Source organism: Lagopus leucura, unplaced genomic scaffold (assembly GCF_019238085.1).
Source record: "Lagopus leucura isolate 7727_CA_CO unplaced genomic scaffold, USGS_WTPT01 Super-Scaffold_100012, whole genome shotgun sequence".
NCBI lineage: Eukaryota > Metazoa > Chordata > Aves > Galliformes > Phasianidae > Lagopus > Lagopus leucura.
Window position 1 is genome coordinate 20,520,741 of NW_024962267.1, and position 20,558 is coordinate 20,541,298.

General features: G+C 44.1%; 1 protein-coding gene across 1 annotated transcript in view; it reads right to left on the minus strand.

Moving 5' to 3' along the window:
- Positions 1-20,558, minus strand: part of HDAC4 (histone deacetylase 4) — a 74,491-nt gene that overhangs the window by 40,090 nt on the left and 13,843 nt on the right. Inside the window, exons 7-9 of the mRNA XM_042874434.1 lie at positions 12,292-12,549; positions 10,722-10,908; positions 3,913-4,046 (exon numbers count right to left, since the gene is read on the minus strand). Of these exons, the coding sequence (XP_042730368.1) occupies positions 3,913-4,046; positions 10,722-10,908; positions 12,292-12,549 (579 nt within the window). The remainder of the gene's footprint in view (positions 1-3,912; positions 4,047-10,721; positions 10,909-12,291; positions 12,550-20,558) is intronic.

Consider the following 20,558-nt stretch of genomic DNA (forward strand, 5'->3'; position numbering starts at 1 on the left):
TAGCCTTTTCAGTCATGATGCTTGGTTAGTCCTGAGACTTCGCAGTGCTTAGGATGAGAAGAAATGGTCTCACGTTTTGCCAGATGAGTTTTCAATTGGATATTCAAGGAGTGGGTGCTCAGGCATTGGAAAAGGCTGCCCAGGGAGATGGTGGAGCTCCCATCCCTGGAACTGTTTAAGAGATGTGCAGGTATGGTGCTTAGGGACACGGGTTAGTGGTGGACTTCGCAGTTGGGGATGGCTGGACTTGTGGTCTTAAGGTTCTTTCCCAACCTAAACGATTCTATGATTCTATCCAGCTTCTCACTCTTATTAACATCCCCATAGTCTAACCAACTCCCTGGCTGTCAGAACCACGCTTTACAACTCTTAACCCTTCTGCAACTCTTTATCCACTTTATTTGTGCCTTCTTCTGCATGGAACTTGACGTTCACAACATCTCTCACACTGCTTGACACACTTCCTTCTATTTCTTAGCTAGTTTTCCCTCATTTCAAACCATTAAATGCCAGGTTTGCATTTTATCCACCCTTTCACCCCATGATGTTTCAATAGGGGAGAACATGAAACTTGAGAAACAGCGAACCAGATCTTGTCCCACCTACACCCCTCCCTCTGTGCCACACAAAGCCATGAAATGGCAACAAAGCTTTTTCTTTTCCCCAGGCACCGGCACCACCTCAGTGCTTTGCAATGAGGATTTTTTGGTGCACAGCTGATGCCCAGCAGTTCTGCGGTGTCGGAGCAGCGACCGATCGTGCCTTCAAGCCAAACACAAGCACCATGCATTGTCAGGATCTCTGCGTGCATCTCCGCTCCAGCAGATGGCTCAGCCCAAGCTCTATTTTTCACGTCTGTCCTCTGCAGCTCCAATTAACCCGAGGGCTTCAGCCAGCAGTGCTCGTACTCTGAACAGCACAGGATCGCTGCCAAGATGTGCCTAGAGACAGACTCTGACTCAGGAACTAATTCTTCTCAATCCTGGTCGAGCAGTCCAAGGGTTTGATTACATCCAAAACGCACAACAAAACCTATTGATTTCCTGTGCTTCTGATGAAGGCTGGGAGGATTATGCTATACAACAGTTGTGGGTTCTCGTTTGGGGGAGAGCCTGTTTTATTGCGATTGCTTCAATTAGTATAATTGGTGCTTTTAAATTCTGAACATACACCAGAGTAATTGCCATATTTTATAAAGCTAACTTAATTTAACAAGTCGTGCTCTAAAGCCACAGATGTCATTAAGCTTGGACAACTGCTTTCACTCCAAAGGGTCATCTTTAAACTCATGTAAACCTGTTGGACTTTTACCTATCACACTGCAAATCTGCTGCACATCTTCCCCTCAGCTGGATGTAAAATGGTTTTTGGATAACTTCAGCAAATACGTATCTGTTTCACTGCTGAAAAATGAGAGGAGTGGGTGGGCGGGAAGCGCTGTGCTTTTTCTGTTCTAAAAATATTCATGCCCCTTCTGGATCCCTTCTATTGCCTGCAAGAGAAATGACAGGAACTCGGCCCTTGGCAGGTTGTGCAGGAGCCCCTGGGTTGCTTGATGAAAATGGGTTTTCCACATTTCTGAAATTTCAAAGCGTGCATTTTTTTGCATGCATAACACAATATTTATCTGTGAGTCCTTCCCCGGCACGAGGCGTGTGCACAACAGAACCACCAACAGAAAACTTCCAGGTGACAGACGCAGAGAATTGCTCAAGCTCGCATGAGAAAACAGAGCACGCAGTTGTGTGGGGACCAAGTGTTGAATTGCTTCTGGAAGAGGAATGGAGGCCCCAGTGGAGCTGCATGATCAATACACAGTATATAGGATTATGTGCTATGCAGGGTGCTGTTTTAATGCATTTCTATCAAACACTTGCTGCTAACAGAATCAAATTATACCCACAACCAGACCACAGCAAAAGGCCGTTCAGGAAGCAAGAGGAAACGCAAGAATAAGGAAACTTCCAATTTCAAACTGTCCTTTTACAGACATGAGTTGTAATAAATGGATTAACTAAATAATCACAAACAATTTTCACATCGGGCCCTTGGGCTTACTTAACTGGCTCATAATGTCTGTGGCACAAGACCTGCAACAGTGAATATAAAGTGAGTGCACACAGAAGTGTCACCAATGCCAGCTAAAATGTAACACAATAAAAGAGGAGCTGAGGGAGAAAAGGCATGTACACACCTGGCAAACTGCTGATTGCCATAACCCTGGTGCTGCTGTTGACTTGCTGCAGTTGCCACAGACCTAGTACTAGGACAGGGAATGACTAAATTGCTTTGCAACATGGAAGTGAATTACTTTGGTCAAGGACAACAGAAGGTGAACGAGTGTCTGCAGCTGCAGGAAAAACCCTATCAAGTACAGAACACTGAAGCAAGGAGGGAGAGAGGAGATGGAGAGAGAGGGAAAGGCTGTGCCCACAAAGCCTGGATAAAGAAGAAAATTTCAATGTGGGTATGAGCAGGAGTAGGGGACAATAGGTGTAAAGGAACGGGGAAGCTGATGAGAGAAAAACAGGACTAGGTATCCAGAAAGGGCAGGTGAGATCTTTAGGAAAGACAGCAGAGAAAGAAACACAGGATCGCAGGTAGGAAATTAGCATTACAACGCTTTCAGAGAAGGGAAGAGTCAAAATGAAGCTGAATTTCACCAGTGGTCACGAGGGACACACAGGTAGGAAGCAGGGGAACATCAAATCCAGCTCCTACTGCCAGACCAACCTGAAGTAACTTCAGGAAAACAACAGTTGCTTGGGATGAAGAACTTCACACACTACAGAACTGTAGGAGACAAGGCAATTACCATAGTGTGAATTAAACACTACTTCTAACCAGAGGAGCTAGACAGCAGTGAGGTGCTTGGTTTATTTTGCCAGACACCATAATCCCAGAATTCACTTACACGGGTCTCCATAGACTGAAACAGTTCTGAAGTTCTTCCTTACTCTGCTGAGGGATAAACACGCTTATGACAGGGGAGCTTTATCTAATGGCAATGCTGCCACCACGTGGATGTATTTCTTGACTGCTCAGAAAATCCTTCCAGACAGATGCTGACACAACTCATATTTGCAGTGTGATTTGAACCCCTCAGATGCTCGGAGAACTGATGAACAAACCCTACTGTTAATTTATCATCATTACTACCAGCTATGAATAATAATTTCTAAACACTAGTCTTTTTATCTTAGCAACTTTCACATACTTTGCTTTTCCAACCATCCGTGAAGGAACAACATTTAGTTGCATCCACCTACCCTCATTCTTTTCACAGTGTTTTCACTGTAGGCTGATCATTAATTACCAGAGTATTAAAAAAAAGTTAATAAACCTCTGAGAAATAAACTTTTTGCTCCACAGCTCCTGTTATGATTGGAGCGATATCAAATGAGATGGTGACTTCATGTCTGCTCTTCTATTTGGCCATTTTGAAATCTAACAGTTGATAAGGACTTCCAGGTTACAGGGAATAGGGCTGAAAGTTACATGAGAAGCTTCACTGCAAACTCTACAGTTTACATCAGGCAAGAGCCTTCTCCAGCATCTCACAAAATTTTAACAGTCACTGCAATGCAATGAAATCGGACTGCTAGAGAAGCACTCCTGACAAGCAAACACACAAGCATTAACGTCATCTAGGTGTTAAATTTAAGCCACATATGGCCAAACGTTGCCAACAGCTGGAGCTATAAAATGATAAAGCTGGAATGCAGTATAAAGTTTGTACATCCAGGTAGCAATCAGCAGTCCAAGCTGCAGGTTCAGTACACACACATTACTTTCCAAACCAGAACCTGGCCCCTAAAGCTGCCTGTAATCCACCAGTGCAACCCACCATGCAAACCAGATGCTCTCTCCCCCAGGCCCACCACCCTTCCCCCTTGCTGGTGCTCATTTTACCTCGCACTTGCCACGGAGACCTGTCTCCTGCAGCCTGGACCAGATGCTCTGGATCCTCCCCGCATGCTCCGGGTGGCTGTTTGTGTTTCCACAGGTACACTGATGTTTCAGCATCAAGGTGTCATAGACAAGGCCTGCAGCAGAAGTTACAAAATTATCTAATTGAACGAAACTGTTTTGCCAGATATATGGAAGAAAAAAAATCTTTTTTTCTTTTTTTTCCCTTCCCTTTTGGTCTACAGCACTTTGCATTCAACTGAATACTTGCACGTCTCACCAGGAGCCACAGAGCTCTAAGAGATGACAGCCTAAGGTGCCAAGAAAGGAGATGGGCAGCTGCTTTGAAACAGAACCAAACCTACAGCAATCCCCTCCTTTAGAAATCTCAGTAGATACAGGAAAGAGTCACCACCATCACTTCAGGCAGAGGTTGTGACAGTGACAGAAGGAGGTGACAAATGACAGCACTGGTATGAGTGCAGTGTGCCAGAGCTGGAACATGATTTAGAAGGGGACTGACTTCAAACTCGTCGGCTGGGTACTTTAATAGTTGCTGCTAAAATGACTCTAGGGCTTGGGATTAAAAACAAGAAGGAATAAGTCGTTAGCAGGCACTATGTTTTATAACATAGTATGTGCTGAAGTCTTCGCATCAACATTATTTGGCAACACGCTAATTAAGACTATTAGAGCACACTTGGGAATAATTATTCAGCACGATATGCAGGTATTTAGCTAAATCCCCTTGCACTGCAACTATTTATGGCATGACAGCAGCGTAGGAGACTGCTTCGTGCTCTGGAGCTGCCCGGGTGCAGTTTTGGAACAGGAGCTGCAATTTCACTGCCAGTGTTTCACAGAACAAAGCCAGCAGTTCCTCCCTAGCTACACACTCTGGTGACACAACATTTTTCTTCCCTTATGCAAAAAAGACGCAGTGAAATGTTTCAATCTCCCCCTCCCTTCAGCCAGGCATTGATCCTCCTAAATCCCACTGGACCTAGCAGCGCCAGGGCAGCTTGCAAGGCCAACCTGAGCCAGCCTCAGGTGAGCAGCTGAAGTATTGATAAACAGCACAATCTGCAGCTGCAAGGAGTTCAAAGAGGACTGAATACACACGGGGCACGAAACCCCAGCTAGCAGGCCTGACCGGAGCTGAAATTGCACCTTCTGACTGAGTGCAGGCATGTTCTGCCACTGCAAAACTTGGCCCTCCCCTCTGAGGCAAAGTCTGGCACTGACACTCAGCTATTGTGCCTCAGGGAAGGTACCTGGCAGCTCCTTGCTTGGCTGTAGGTGAGCACAAAGGAAAAAAGGCAAAACAACACAACCCATTCAGTTCTAGGAAGGGAATGGAGTGCTGGTGAATTGATGGGCTCTGGGTTAGCCAAAGTTCAGTTAAATAAGATTGTGCCGCAGTGCTCTGTAAAGGGCTCCCCTGTTTGATTCATCATCAGATGCCATCAGGAGCTGCTGGGCAAAGCCAAGCACTGCAATGCCATCCGAGGAGAAAGTGAAGACCAGCAGTAAGGCTAACTGTCCTTAAAACCCCTCCAGTTTAATTAGACCAGTGTGAGGTCTGTAACTGCTCACTTTTCCTCTGAGGTTAATTAATGAAGTCATCTTCAGGGGATGTCAGGTACTTTGACTAAGTATTTGCTATCCCAAAGGTCTCCATGTAGGCGCCTTCCAAGATCACGTGAGACTGCACTGGGTTTGGGTAAAGTGCTGATACTAAACAAAGGAAAGCAGTTCTGTCATCTCTGGCTTCCAGACACATCTACAGGGGCTTCAACTGCACGTTACACATTTGAAGCAAAAGAGTGCACATGTATATATTGAACATATACATTAAGACAGGATGAACCTTGAGTTTAAGCAAAAAGAAGCATGAGCAGCAAGCAATTCGCTGCTGACTTGCCTGTGTACACCCTTGACTCAGAGCAGGACCATCCTGCTTTAGGGGTCAGGATGGTAACTTCTCGAGGCACTGACATGTGCATTGCATTCCCTTGCCAGAGACAGGCTGTACTGCAGCACAGTAGGAATACACACAATTCTTGCCAGTGCTCGGTTACTGGTAAATGACAGAACAGCAAGTCCAACTGGAATCCCGTGCTGGAGATGTTCTTGCTGGCAATGCTCAAAGCTTAACTTTCTACAGAGCAAGCAAACGTGGGGATTTACTCACAGCCTGAAAGCTTTAAAGTCAGCTGTTTGGAACTGTTTAGAAAAAATATTGTCATGTGTAATCAACAGTTTCTACTAATAATGACTAGTTGGAAAAGCAATTAAAAAATACCAAAGCAATACCACTCCCCAGCAGTGAGGACAGCATACAGAGAAGCCTGCAAGCAAACACAAAAAGACAGAACAAGTGAAGCACTCTGGGGATGGCCAAAGAGAAGGGCAAGAGGAAAGCATGCTGCATGGAGAACTGGTGAGAGAGTGCACCAGGAATTCACTCATAAATTGAGAAAGTAAAATACAATACAGGAACATGCAGAATTAGAAGCTGGAAAGGACATTCCATCCTGCAGCTAAGCCTGAGGCTAGCTCAATATCACGCCCTTAGAATCTGAGGAAGAATCAAGCATTTCCAAGCAGCTGTGAGTAGTTTTTAAGCAGTCTTTAGTTTCCCAGATTGTAATTCTGACAAATCTTTTGGCTTCTCAGGAACTCGTCACATCTTGACAGTGAATTATACTGAGTGCACTGCACAGTTGGGGAAGAGGTCCAGCACTACTTAAATATTAAGTATGAGAGTCTGTGTTGCAATTTGTGCTTCTTTTTAAAGGTGTTTTTCCCAAGTTCCTAAGGTTTAAATATTAACTCCTCTAATACCATCAGGATGTAACCCCAGCTATGCAAACAAAACAATATCTGGCCAGATCAGCGGCTTCTGTTTCATGCCTGGGTAGCACTGGCAGGGCAGAATGCAACACAGATCAAACCAGTGATAAAAACAAAGGAAAATTCAGATTTTTGCAATGTCTTACACTCTTCTGTCACTCTCCTGACATCCTCCAATCCCAGTTTTTTTTGGAGGAGCCTGGTGTCAGCTCAGAACCAGGCAGCGGCATTTACCAGCTCACCTTATTCAGTGCCACAACGAGGAGAGCAAACACAAGCACCTGTGGGCTTGATCCCCAGCCACACAAACCAGCACCTCTTCATCCACATCTGCAAATGCCAGAAAGCTGCAGGTGTGTTTAAAATGCATCTGTACATCTAAAATGGATTTTACTAACCGAGCCTGTTAAATACAAGATAGAAAAAGGAGTTAAAGGAAAAGGTTTTGGAAAATGTGGTGGTAGGATGCCTACTCGTCCTTATTTCTGAAGTTAATGGGAACTGCAGCACTACAGCAGGGTTTATATAGCTTGGATGAGCTATGAAGTTTCTCCAAAGATTCACCGATAACAGCAGTCAGCCACCTCTCAGCGAAGAGAAGGGAACTGCTCCAAGTTGCTCATTGTGGCCGTGGACACTCAGATGAAGACATATACACAAAGGAAATCTTGATAATTTAAGCTTAAAATATTTAATTACGTTGGCCATTAGGAGTTAAAGTAAGTGATGTTGGAAGCAGTACTCTTTCAGACACGACAATCATTTTTAAAGGTCAGCACTACACTACAACCAACTCGCCTTTCCTGGCAGAACAAACATATGATTTGAGGTTCAGATAATTACATCACTCTGCACAGGAGAGAACAAATGCCTTCATCAGAAAAGAAAAATACTTTAAAGCAGAACATCAGAATAATTTGTGGTGCCGTTTTTAGAGGAGATCAGAGACTGGATAATTGGAGCTATGCAAATTAATGGCCTAACCTGAGAAGCCCTATTGAAGTGTGTAGAACAGTGCATGCAGAAGTACTCATTAAAGTCAGGGGGCTATTCATGCTAGTGAGGGCAAGTTCAACAACTAACTTTCTTTCATATTCTGCTATGAAGGAAAATTTAATGCCATGCTTCAGGATACAAAATGAACTGCTTGCAGAAGTCAGGAAGGGCACTGTTTTCACTTTCATGTGCAGTAACACACATCATGTTTGAGTAGTAAGTACATCGTGTTGCTGTTTTTCTTTACCTTTGAAGTCTCAGGTACTAGTCACTGGCAGAGACAGGAAAACAAATTATACATCAAGAACAGAATTACAGGCTATCTGGTCCTACTTCTGCCCAGAGAAAGCATTAGCCCTTTTCTGTACAGTATTCTGAAAGTGAAAGTGAGGAACTATCCCTTTGTTTGTTGGACAAGAATTGATCTGTAGGAGCCACATTTGTGTCTAGCGTAATCATGCTGGCTTCATTAGGGCCACTGAAAGAGGCCTGTTTTTCCACCCCTCCCACCAAATGATCACAAGAATTCAAATCTTAACTTCTCCGAAATCCAAAGCACATATTTGTGTTGGAATCAATCTCCAAAGCAGCCACTTATCAAACAGATGGGTTCTCCTAGTGAAAAAGAAGCCCAATGCACTTCGGCATCACTTGCTTTGAAAAATCCCCAAGGCTTTAATTTCCTGCCTTTCAAAGAAAAGTTCAATCCCAGCGATTAAGCTTTAGTATCCACCTCCAAAACACAATCACTGATAGACTACAGACTGCTTCAGGAAAACAGAACCAGCCTTAGTAGCGCACACATGCTCAACATTTGAGATAGCTGCCTTTCCTTTCTGTGCTCAGAGCAGTAGGCTCTCTTTCCTGTCACTGTCAGCAAATAGTGCAGGTTAACTAAACAAGTCCTTTGCCTGGGTAAGAATGCATGTGGGATATACAGTAACTCTGCTTGTCTGAAAGATCTCTCTCTGGGAATTAAAAAGGGAAGGAAACAAGAGATTGCCAGCCTGAGTGTGCAGAGGGCTTCAAATTTACTAGTGCCAGCGAATGCCAAGAACCACCTTCTCTCTTGGCAGCAATTAATTGTGTTTTCCCTCCTCCATCTATCTGTTGTAAATGAAGAGACGTGCATGAGATGCAAGGCAGTGGAAAAATCAAGCCCTTGGAGTCTGGACATGGATAAATGCCATAAAAAGGAAGTTTAACAGGTGAAATAGACTGTACATTGTGCACGTCATTGCACTGGCTTAAATACATGTACAACACCATATAAAAGCAATGCAGGGTTTTTTTTTACTTCTTAATGTAGGCCGTTTTTTGTAACCTTTCCTATAAGGAACACAAATCATAACACTCCACCAGTGTCCTTCCAATGCAGCATCGTTCTCCAGACCTGTGTACTTCCTGTCACATTCTGATGTAATTTTAACGAAATTCAGAGGCACATATCTGAGTGACACATACATCTTCTGGTAGGAAATGTTACTGTATATTCAGTCTTGTGCATGATTGACAAGGCAACTTAAGTACTGGAGGTGAAGGGAAGAGAGAGAAGAATGAATAATCTCCTGTAGTAGGGCCATGCTTCCATTTGTTTTCAAAGGAGCAAGGTTTGGGACTAGGAGTGTTAGATGCTCAAGTTTCACCTTGGTTTGACTGTGAGCTGGAGGATTACCTTTCTTTACACTCCTGGCTAAAGCCAAAAGCTAGAATAATCTTGGTGCTGTAACTGGCTACACTGGAAACGTATTTTTGCTAAAATTGAAAGTTTAAATATTAGCAGCAGATGGAGACTTGAAAGGCTGATTTTCAAAAATTAGCTACTACCTGGACTTTTAGAGAGCTGATTGCACATGCCTCCCACCCAGCAATTAACAGCTACAGAACAAAGCCAGCTTTAATGCATCACTATCACTATCCCATCAGTATCTAATTCACAGTGCTGATTTTAATGATGCAAAAAAAGAGTGGGTGAAATAAGATTAAATGGATAGATCATGAGTTGCCCTTACTGCAGCATTTTTTTCTCCTTTCCTCAGGGCATATATCAGATGGCAAAATGTTCATTCACAAAATAAGAGCTCGACATCTCGGGAAGAAGGCAGAACCTTCAAAATAAGGTTGCCTAATTACCTAATGTGGGTTTTGACAAGTTGCACATAATTTACTTTTATCTGTTATGAATAGACAGAAAAGATTTGGATGGAAAAAAGGCACTCACAAGCCCTGCCTGATTTAGGAAGAATAGCTATTCTTGACCTTAAATCTTTGTGGGGAGACTAACATCTTTTTTAACATCTTTTTGCATTTCTGATTTTCGTGAGACAAATACAGAATTGCACTCATAATTTTTGTTTTGAGATGAAGACTGAACAGGTATGAAAGTGCTCTTCCCTCTGCTCCTCCACACTGACATCTTGGAATGATCAACTCGCCTCGCTTTTCCTAACCCACAGGCAACTGACTCCCAGGCAGAGTGCTGTGGAAGGAAGGGTAGTCTGGCACAAAGCCCAAACTGGATAACTTATGGCATGAGATTATGCAGGGACTGGAGAAGGTGCAGAAAATACAGCCGACAGATACTGCCTTTGGCACACTGTCCTTCGTCAGTAACATTGCCTTCCTCCTCCTTGCACCTAAATCAGCCTTGTCACAGTGTATGACTTGCCCTTTTCTTTTTCTTCTTTTTGGAGATACATAATTAAAGTACCACGCTATGTTTCTATTGATTTTTGCAGACTGTTTTCTGTCTGGACTACAGGGTGTCTGTCCCTCAAAGGAATGCAAAAGCAGGACAACAGGGCACAGGATGACCAATCACATTCTCAAAGACGACAGGATGTTACGGAGCTCACAGCCAGCTGAGACTCAGCCCTCGGACAGGGGACAGAAAAGCACAACGTGAAGCAGAACAGCTACCACAGCCCCACCGACTGGTTTCCAGCACTCTCCAACATTACCTGTAGTGAACCTTGGCTTAGTGGGTGGCTCCTGTACGGACATAGGGAAGGTGGCCGAGGCGGGTGAGGACTGTGCACGGGACAGGGGCCGATGGCCTCCAAAGGAGACTGGCATCCCAGCTGCCTCCAGCGATGCCTGGTAGTTTCTCAGCTGGTGAATGCGCTGCTGCTCCAACAGGAGGGCTTGCTGTGGGGAAGAGAAGCAGGTAGCTACTGAAGGTAGCCTCACAGAAGGTCCAACATCAGCAGCACTTCACATCATGTTCATTTATTCATTCTTACTAGAGAAACGAGGCCTACATGTGATTGCATAAATCTAGGAGATTGCTTTGCACAAGCATGGTTGGCAATGGCATCAACCCCTCAAGGCAGCACCGTTATGAAGAGAATGCTCCTCAACTTGGGACTGAAGATGTCCCTGAGCTGCAGGCAGTGACATGTGGGGCCCACAAGCCAGCCCTGCAGTGCCAGGGAGACAGCAGCAAGCAGTTCAATGCAAACATCTATGCAGAGCAAGCAATTTGCACCTGATTCAGACATTACAACAGCAAGCCTGGCACCAGTCTGCCTTCCCTAGCCAAGGGTTGTGGATTTATTCTGAGAGCTACACCCTGGCAGTGCTTCAGCAATCTGTTCTTGGCTGCAGGGGCTGTGCAGGGGTTCACGAGGCTCAAGGTACAGTCAGGCACTAAGGGCAGCAATGACAAGCTGAGCACTTCAGGTCCCTCCAGAGAATTGTAACTTTCTCACTCGTTACTGCTACCACAGTGTTTTCTGGGAGACTGCCACGTAATTGGGAGGTAATGCCATACTACACGGTTACTGGATTTTATGCTTCTAATCCCAAGCCTCTGGTCTTTCCCATCAAAAGGGAGCGCACCTGTGATCTCTGGGATGTGCAGTGCTGAAGAAGGAATCCTCTCCAAAAAAATCACTTTGACACTCCAACCCTTATCTAGCCCTCCTCTGCAGTTGTCAATTTGCTTTAGAATGTTAGAATCATAAAACAAAATCCTCTGCTAGGATCCCTCGCATGAGCAATTTCTCTGATAGTATTTAGTGCTCAAAAAATGTTAGGAGTAGTCACAAAAATCAGAGTGACCATTTCGGATTTGGCTAATAAAGGATTTACTTTGTAAAACAATTACACTGCTTTCCTGCAAGGCTTTTTCCCACCGCCCTCTGTCCCAGAGGCTTGTATCATCACCCTCACAAACACCAAGTCCTGTCCTCTCTGGGACACTTAGGGATGTGTCTGCAAGCACAAGGCAAGTACGTCCAATTAGTTTAGTACTAACCTTCCCATTCTCTACACATAAAAGGGAAGTTTGATACGATGATTACAAACTGCCATTGAAAGGCTGGGAAAATCTTAAGCTATTTTTCAGGAATTGGGGTCTGTAACTAACAGATTTCTGACACCCTCTCCTAGCAGCTGTAAGTATCTGTGAGGTGAGGGCTGGTTATCTCCTTGACTTTCATCCACAATAGCGTACACAGATTCAACCTGTCACTCCAGATGCTGCTAAACACCTCAGCTCCAGGAGCCCCCAGCGCATTCTGAGCTCACCTGGCGGAAGAGCAGCTCCTGCTCAGCCTGCCTCTGCCCAGACTCCAGCTCCTGCTGCGGCTCAGCTTCCTCCTCATCGCTCTCGATGGGTTCTTGCTTCACTTGCACCATATTGGCCAGCCCTGGGACCTCCTTTTGGCTCGACACCCTGTCACTGTACGGCTCCTCCAAAAGGGCTTGGTGTTCTCGAAGCTCTTCTTCTGTCTCCTCTGGGTGGCTTTCATGCTGGCGAGCTGGCTCGTTGGGTTTTGATATTATCTGCAAACATCCAGGAGGTTAATTGATAGTAAAATGTAACTTACTGCAGGTCAAGTTTACTGTGCTCTCCTGAGTCAGTTTCGTGAAAAGAGAAATCATGAACTATAGCTCTTATCTTATAAACAAGGTCTGAAGCAACAGTAAAGCAACAGAAAGGTCAGTTTAGTCTCAACATTAAGCGCTACTAAAGAAATACTACATCCTAAGTAATGAAGGCCCCTTAGTTTGCACTTGATTTTCCCCCTTAAGCTATCAGAACCTCTTATGCCTACTCATCTACGGATGCTAGTGAATTCACAAATAGCGTAACAACCACCAACATGTCCAGCAATCCTGAAAAAATAAGAGAGACAAATGCTCTCAGAGGGCTTCTGCTTCGCTGTTTGTCCAGCTTCTTCTGCAATCATCCCATGAATTTTATCAAGAATTTTCACAAACTACTGTAAATAACTGTGAGGATTTTCCCTGAAGACGCCTCCGAAACTTGTGCTCTTTTGTAGTTAGTTAAGAGGAAACTGAGGACGCTAAACTTACAGCATCTTTACAGAAACCAACTGCAAGAAGAGCATCATTCTAATCAGACCTCTCCAAACGTGCCTGCTAAAACAAAGGGAACAATGTAATTTCACTGTAATTCAACAAGCCCAAGCGTTTTGCAAATGGATCAGTGATGCAGAATTCTCAGCACCCGGTCTCAAACTGCTTATGATTTTTATTTGGAGCAAAAATGTATGTGCACTATTTTTAAACCCGCAGAGGTAAATAGATTAATGTCCTTTCTTTTAAGGAGTTCAGACTGTACCCGTTTCACAAGCTTATAAAAAAAGTGCTGAACTTTGAAAGCTGTCAGGGCAGAGCTTTAACAGGGATTAGGTCATTGGTATGAAAAGCAATATTGATTTTAAATCTAATAAAGCTAAATCAAAACACGGTTATTGAACACATGCAGGAGTGACTACTTAAAAGTAACTCATTCTTTGAAGAACATTGACTCAAATCTGAAACTAAGCCTTTTTTCCTAAATGTAAGAAGAGAAGCTCTGCCGTGTAACTTCAGCAAATCTATTCAAAGAAGATTCAGGCATAAAAAGGCCATACTAAGGATTAATTGCCTGAAAGTATCACACTAAGGACAGCAACAAACTGTTCATAACTACAGCAGAGGGTGTCACAGAAATGGGGTTCAAAACTTCCCTTATCATCAGAGCACTGTAAGGATGAGGATGCAGAGCTTGAGCTTTCTAGCACTTGCAGATTGCTGAGTTTTGTATATCTCAGCTCCTGAAAGAAGCATAATATGCAGAAGGGCCTCATCTTGCTTAGCATAAGGCAAACCCTGTGGGGTTCATCTGATCCCCAATGCGTATGGTGGGTGCAGCCCATCCATCCTAGTCACAAAGAGCCAATAATCTTGTACTGGTCAGTGACTGGTTGAATGGCTGCTGTTGGCAAGAGTGAGTTTCCATAACCACGGAGTCCTCTCTGAGAGTCAACAGCTGCTTGGAAGAGATAGAAGCCACCTACCTAGATAGAGCTTTCTCAATGGGCTAGGCAACCTGGTAGAGTCAGCCTAACCTAGAAAAGCCAGGGCAGAGAGTGATTCCTGAACAAGCATCTAAGACACTTGTGGACACTGTAGTCAAGCCAAGGACATAAAGTGGTGTGAGAAAATAACAAAACAGCAATCCACAAAACAGCTGAAGTGGCACCCATTTGTGTACAGGCATGTGATAAAGGAGGTGGCTGCACTACAGCCTGGGGGGGAAAGCTCTCAGGTCTGTCCTGGGGAATTAGCAGACTTGGGTGATTCTCTGAAATGCCTCTGTACTACTACAGGAAGATCTGAGTTACCTGTGCAGTTCCAGGACCGTGAGCTCCCCTGAAGCATGGAGATTTGGTGGAATAACACAAATGACTGGAGTGCTGTGATGGAGGGATGTTGGTTGTTTAAGGGGGACAAGTTGGGATGTAAGGAGAAGGCCCTTTACACTGAGAAAAAAACAGTAATGCATGGAATTCTGCATGTTGGTATGGGTCTGGAGTTAATCAAAAACAAGCAGGCAGACCAAAATGGGTGCTCATGTAATTATGTAATGGGTAAGCTGCTGTAGACTTCCTGATCAGATAGAAGTAGGTGAGGGCTACTTTGAAGTAAGTGTTGGTGCAGTGTGACATCAGTGTGACAGGTGACCCACAAGAACACTGTTTCCATATGATCTTGCAGGGATGATGCTAGGAAACCCAAAGTTGACCTGGAATTGAATCTGGCAAGGGATATGATGGGAAACAGGCAAAAGGAAGATCAGGGAAAACGTGGGCCCACTGCCAAAGAGAGCAAAGGACCTGGTTACATGGACATGGGCACGATACTCAATGCCTTCTTCACCACTACGATTGGCTTTCAGGTATCACACGCCCCTGAGACCAGCAGGGAAGTCTTGGAGCAAAGAAGCCAGTGGATGAAAGACCAGATTTGGCAGTATTTAAACTAGACAAACACTGGTGTGTTTCACTCACACAACAGAACAAGAGGCACTGGACAGAAATTAAAGCATATGAATTTCTTTTTGAACACTATATAACTCTTTTTTTATTTTTTTTTATTTTTTTGCTGTGAGTGTGGTCATGCCCTGGAACAGAGCGCCCAAGAACAGTTGTGGAGGTCTCCATCCTTGGAGATACTGCAAACCCAGTTGGATGTGGTCTTGGGCAAGCTGCTCTAACTGACCCTGTTTGGAGTAGATGATCCCAAGAGAAACCTGCAAATCTAAATTATTCTGTGATAACTTTTGAGGATTTTTGTGGGTTCTTCCCCACAGAGCCCTCATCTCTCCAGTTTCATGGCTATTTACACACTCTGCACAGCTTAGCCACGTTAAGCTAAAGGTAGTTCTTCAATCAGTTTTCTTTAAGCTCACCGAGGCTTGATGAATATAATCTGGCTTAAAGGTAATTTAATCACCATAAATCACCATTGACTTTTTTCTGCTTGGATAGCAGCTCTCAGGCTTTGAACTTGATACCTTTTCAACTTATGAACTATGCAAGGTGAGTTAAATGCTGGTAAAATAACTTACAATGTCACTGTCAAATCTAATGGAAATGAGAAGCAGCGTAATTCCCTAGAAGTTTAAAATTATTCAAATTCCATTAAGACATAGTAATTTAATGAAAAGCACATTGTAAAACGCTACAATGCGGGCTGAAAGATCAAGTGGTCCATGACAAGGTCATTTCAAACATTCTGTTTGCTGTCCTGATATAAAGTGAGTCTGTCGGTATGTCACTTGCTCCAGCGGCTGCAAACCAATTCTTCTTCAAGGACAATTCTGCATAGGAAGTACTGCTAAACATCATTCACATCATTCACAATGCTGCACGCCCCCCAGGCCCATAAAATGACTAAAAATGACTTGAAAATCCTCCTTTTTTTCTAATCCTATGGACACATGCTCAACACCAAGATGTCGACTGAAGAAAAGCTATGGTGATCTAAGTGCAGGGGAATGAATATAAAGTTAAGAGAGCATTTAAAATGGTCACAGATGTATCTTAAATAGTAAACAATTACGCAGTGAACCATAAACAACCCCTTCCCTTTACTTAGCTCTTTCATATCCTTTTGCAGTGAGGTTATTCCTCTATTTTTAAACACTGTCACCTCTGGCAATGACACACTGCCACCATAAAACAGTGAAAGGCACTGCCTCTCTACTCTTGGATAACTACTTCAGTACAGAAGTAACAACTCAATTCACGTGCATTATTAAGAAATAAACAGAATTATTCATTTTTCCATGGAATGCTTCATATAGAAAATTTTTAAAAAGAGGCTCTGTTCTTTGTTAGTAAAATTTCACTGGGCACCTGTTGTATCTACTACATACTTCTGTATCTATTGCTTCTCGTTATCTTTTCTGATGCTAAGAGGCAGATGAAGAGCTCCTTGGGAAGTACATGCAGAGATGAAGCATTTCAATGAGGCTCTATAGCAAAGCTTCCTATTGGAAATCTCTGATTAAACTGTGCACCTCTGAATCTGTCCCTTAGAAGATAAGCAGTTACAGAAGAAATTTCTGATCCTACACAAATAAAAGGCTTTCAGAAATGAAAGGCTGACAGAGCAGGGCATGACTGTAGGTAAAACTTGAAGATCTCAAGATCTCTGCCAGTTTCTGAGAGCAACAAAGGAACCTGGTGTTTCTCCTCATTGTAGTTACTGAAAAGTTAGAAGAACTAAGAATCACTGACAGGGCTGCTTTCAAAAACCAGATTAACAACAGTTTTTTTGGAATACAGCATACCTGCTGAAGGGAATACATCAGTCATGTCCTCAGAATACTCATGGCTGCCAGACAGACTGGCGTGTACAGGACATGGGTTGGGGGCTGAAAGCACCACACACACCTTTGAACTTCAGGATAAACTGTCACAGTTCCATACAACCCATTCAGGGTTATCTACAGGTAGAACAAGCTCATAGAGATCATGCTTGACAACGTGCCAAAAGCCCATTCCACTTTGCTAGATAAGTAGAGTGGGCCAACTTTGCATAGATAGGAAGATGCTGAAAGGCAGATCAGACAACATTACTGTTGAGAACAAGCCCTTTTCTGTGCTTGGAATGGCAGAGCATATCCAGTGGGACGGAGCAGCCTCCTTGTTTGGGTAATGGGGAGGAACAGTGGATGTTACCAGCTGGGACCCCACTCTCCTTCACTGCTAACATCAATCACGCAGAGGAAGAGAGAAAAGGAAACCTCCCTTTCCTTCCTCTGCTGGAAGATGAAAGAGGAAGGAAGGAAGAACAACTCTGGAGAGCTGGAGAGGCAGCTTTGGTAAAAATGAGAAGATGAAGCGACAATAAGGGATCAGCTTATAAGCATCCTAAGCAAAAAAAATGTCACTCGAGTTAAGGATATAGCTAGGAATTGAAAACTGAGAGGCAGTGGAGCGACTAGCAGCAGGGATGCTCAAGGAAAAGGGAAGCACCAGCAGGGAGGCACAAAGCATCTCGCGAGGAGCAGGCACATACACAAGATTTTGGAGGAGCAAATACAGTGCTGAGGGCTCAAATTAACCACTCAAAACTGGCAACACAAGCTCTCCTCTTCTGGCTATCAAGGTTGACTCTTCCCACACAAGGTATTCCCCTGAAGAATGGGAAAGTCTAGTTTTTATTTTCATAGGCTAAAGAGAAGAGATGATATGGAACAATGGGGAGAGGCAGCACTGGGCACAGGCCTCGATGCAGGCAGCTGGCAGAATGTTCTGCAGTGGCTGAAACCAAGAAAAATTTATTTCCTTTTTTTTTTTTTATCCTGTCAAGTGATGAGACAGCAAGAACACCACCTGCTGGAAGCAGCCTACCTGCTGGAAGGACCACCAGCCTGCTCACCTCTGTGCCTAGGCAAGAGGGAACGACTGAGCTGCAACAAGCCAAAGAACGGGGACTGTCTGGGAGGAGAACAGGAAGGGAAGCAAGAAAAAAAATGCTTTGGCAACAGCAGAAGCTGTTTTCTTTCCTCCCTCCCCCAAATAATTGGGATTATGGACTTGATTATATCAGGTGTGTCGAGCTTTGCAACAACAGCCCACAGAGCAACGGCTCCTGGCAAAACCCCTTAACAGCATGTATGCAGCAACAGGCACATTTCTTGACGAAGATGAAAACTCCTTCTTACTTTATCCATCAGCCTGAAAGTAAAGAGAAGAGAGTGCAATCGTTTGAGTGATAAGTGAGTAGGGACTACTCCTAAACAGGTTTTCCTTAGGCTTCCAATGGATAACAGCCCTAGCTGAACGTTGTGCAATACAATCTACAGCGTATTTTTCCAATCGCTACAAATTGAACATTATATATTAAAAAGCACTCCAGAAGTCACTTGAGGCTAAACAGCCGACGTGTTCCAAAAAAGAAAAATGCAGGAAATAGCAAGGTTAAATTCTAGGTGTTAGTAAAAACGTACCCACCCAACGCTGCTGCACCACAGACAAGTCAAGGCACTGTAGTCTGGCATATATACATTGCCATGTATACGCCACAGCTGGAGAAACACTGCTCCTTCCAGTGTGCTAAAAACGGGGTTTACCCGGGAGAACCATAATTTGACCACAGAAGCTCTGTGTTAATCTGCTTAACAGTACAATTCAGGACTAAAAGGGAGATTATCTGATCTATGAAGGCTTCGTGAATTATACATTCGGTGGACTAATGCCAAAACACTCATCTTCACTACAGAAAAGCAAAAAGTTGAGCCTTCTGGCACTTGCATTTTTCTCTTCAGAAAGGGAATGGCTGCTTCAAGATCCATCGTGCTGCAAAGCTATTCTTTTAACTCAGAACACTCAGAGAACACTATCCTGCTTCTCCAGGCTCCAGAAGGCTGGCACGACAAAAATACCCTCTGATGCCAACCTCCAATGACACAGAGATCTGTAAGCAACACACTGCTTCCCTCTCACACATAAAAAAGGCTAAAATTGTGTCTTAAAAGAGACCGAGGCCCGCAGAGAAATGACTGTTACTGAAGATGAAATGCTGCCAGGACCATTGTATATATTTACTTCACAGCAAAACAACAATTCCTCACCCCCAGCAAAGCTCCTCCGACCATGAAAAACAACCCACAAATATTCCCAATGAGTGTTTGAATGTTAAACACGCAAAAAAGGTGGGAAACACAGGCGTGTGTTGCTAGTGCAATTTAAGGTCATTTCTCCAATGCACCTGTGTTAATGTGTAGCTTTTTTTTGTTGGTTTCTTTCAGGCTTGTTTAGTATTTACTGTTCCAGGGCTCATGCCTCATTCAGATCAAAGGTTGCACAGAGCTCAGTTAACAAGGAGTCATCCAGTATCTCATCCAGAATCTTCTCTACTGAACCAACCCCTGGCTCTGAAGAAGGAACTGGTGAACCTCTGTATGGACTGGGGGCACGATCATCCCTGCAAATGTTACTGCACTCAAACTCACAGCAGCTTGACTGAGGGAAAGGAGAGGAGCTGCTCTATGCCACTCAACAAGCAGCCCAGGCAGAGCACAGGGCTGGGCAGCATCAGGGAAAGCCAGGTCTGCAGCAGCCCTTTACCCCTTCCAGCCATCCCTTGTTGCTCCTTGTCTGCCCTCCATTTGTCTCCATTTTTAAGGGAACGGTGTTTTTGGGGGAGTTGTGTGTGCTTTATTTTCCCTCAAAGCAAACAGAAATGTCACCACCAGGTGACAACATGAACACTGAGCGTGCAGCCCCCATACGTCTGTCAAATTCCAGGTTACTGCTCCATAGCCTCAAGCACCAAGGCTTTACAGCAGAATCCCCTAGGTGATCATTCTTACTCTTATTATCAGGGAGCAAAACTACCTATTTTCCTTAGCTGCCCCTTTGGAAACAACAAGACTTGTTTTAGCTAAAATCTAATCCGACGCAGATACCAAACAGGGAAAGTTTAAGGCCAAAATCTTAAAAAATCACAAGCAATTGAAAACAGTCATGTTATTTACAGGAACTATAACCCAACCCGAACAGACAGCACCATCAGTTCTGCTAATAATTAAAAGGCAGCAATCTATTACATTATTTTTAGTTGTGCCCTCACGCTCCTGCACACAAGGGTCTTAAAATATCCGTGTGTCTGGGAAAAGTCTTCTTCCGTGTCAGCACTTGGATGCTGTCCCACGGGATAAATTTGCCACACACATACAGAGCGAGCACCGAAACGCTGTTAACTCCTTGCTTCTATAAATCAAAACACATGGAAACTGCCCGTGTGATGGGTTTAACTGCGCTCCCCCCGTAGATGTGCTGCATCCCCAGGCTAACAAAGCTGAAATTCAGGCTTCTCCAACGGCACGCTCTGCAGCTTCTGGGAGGTCCGAGTGAAAGGCTGCATGAGTTGGGGAGGTACGTCACAGCGAGCCTTTGGACACTTGCAAGCGCTGGCAATGGGAACGCTGGAAAACTAAAACAAACAAACCACTGAAATGGACTTCCTAACAAAGAAACCCTACCTGG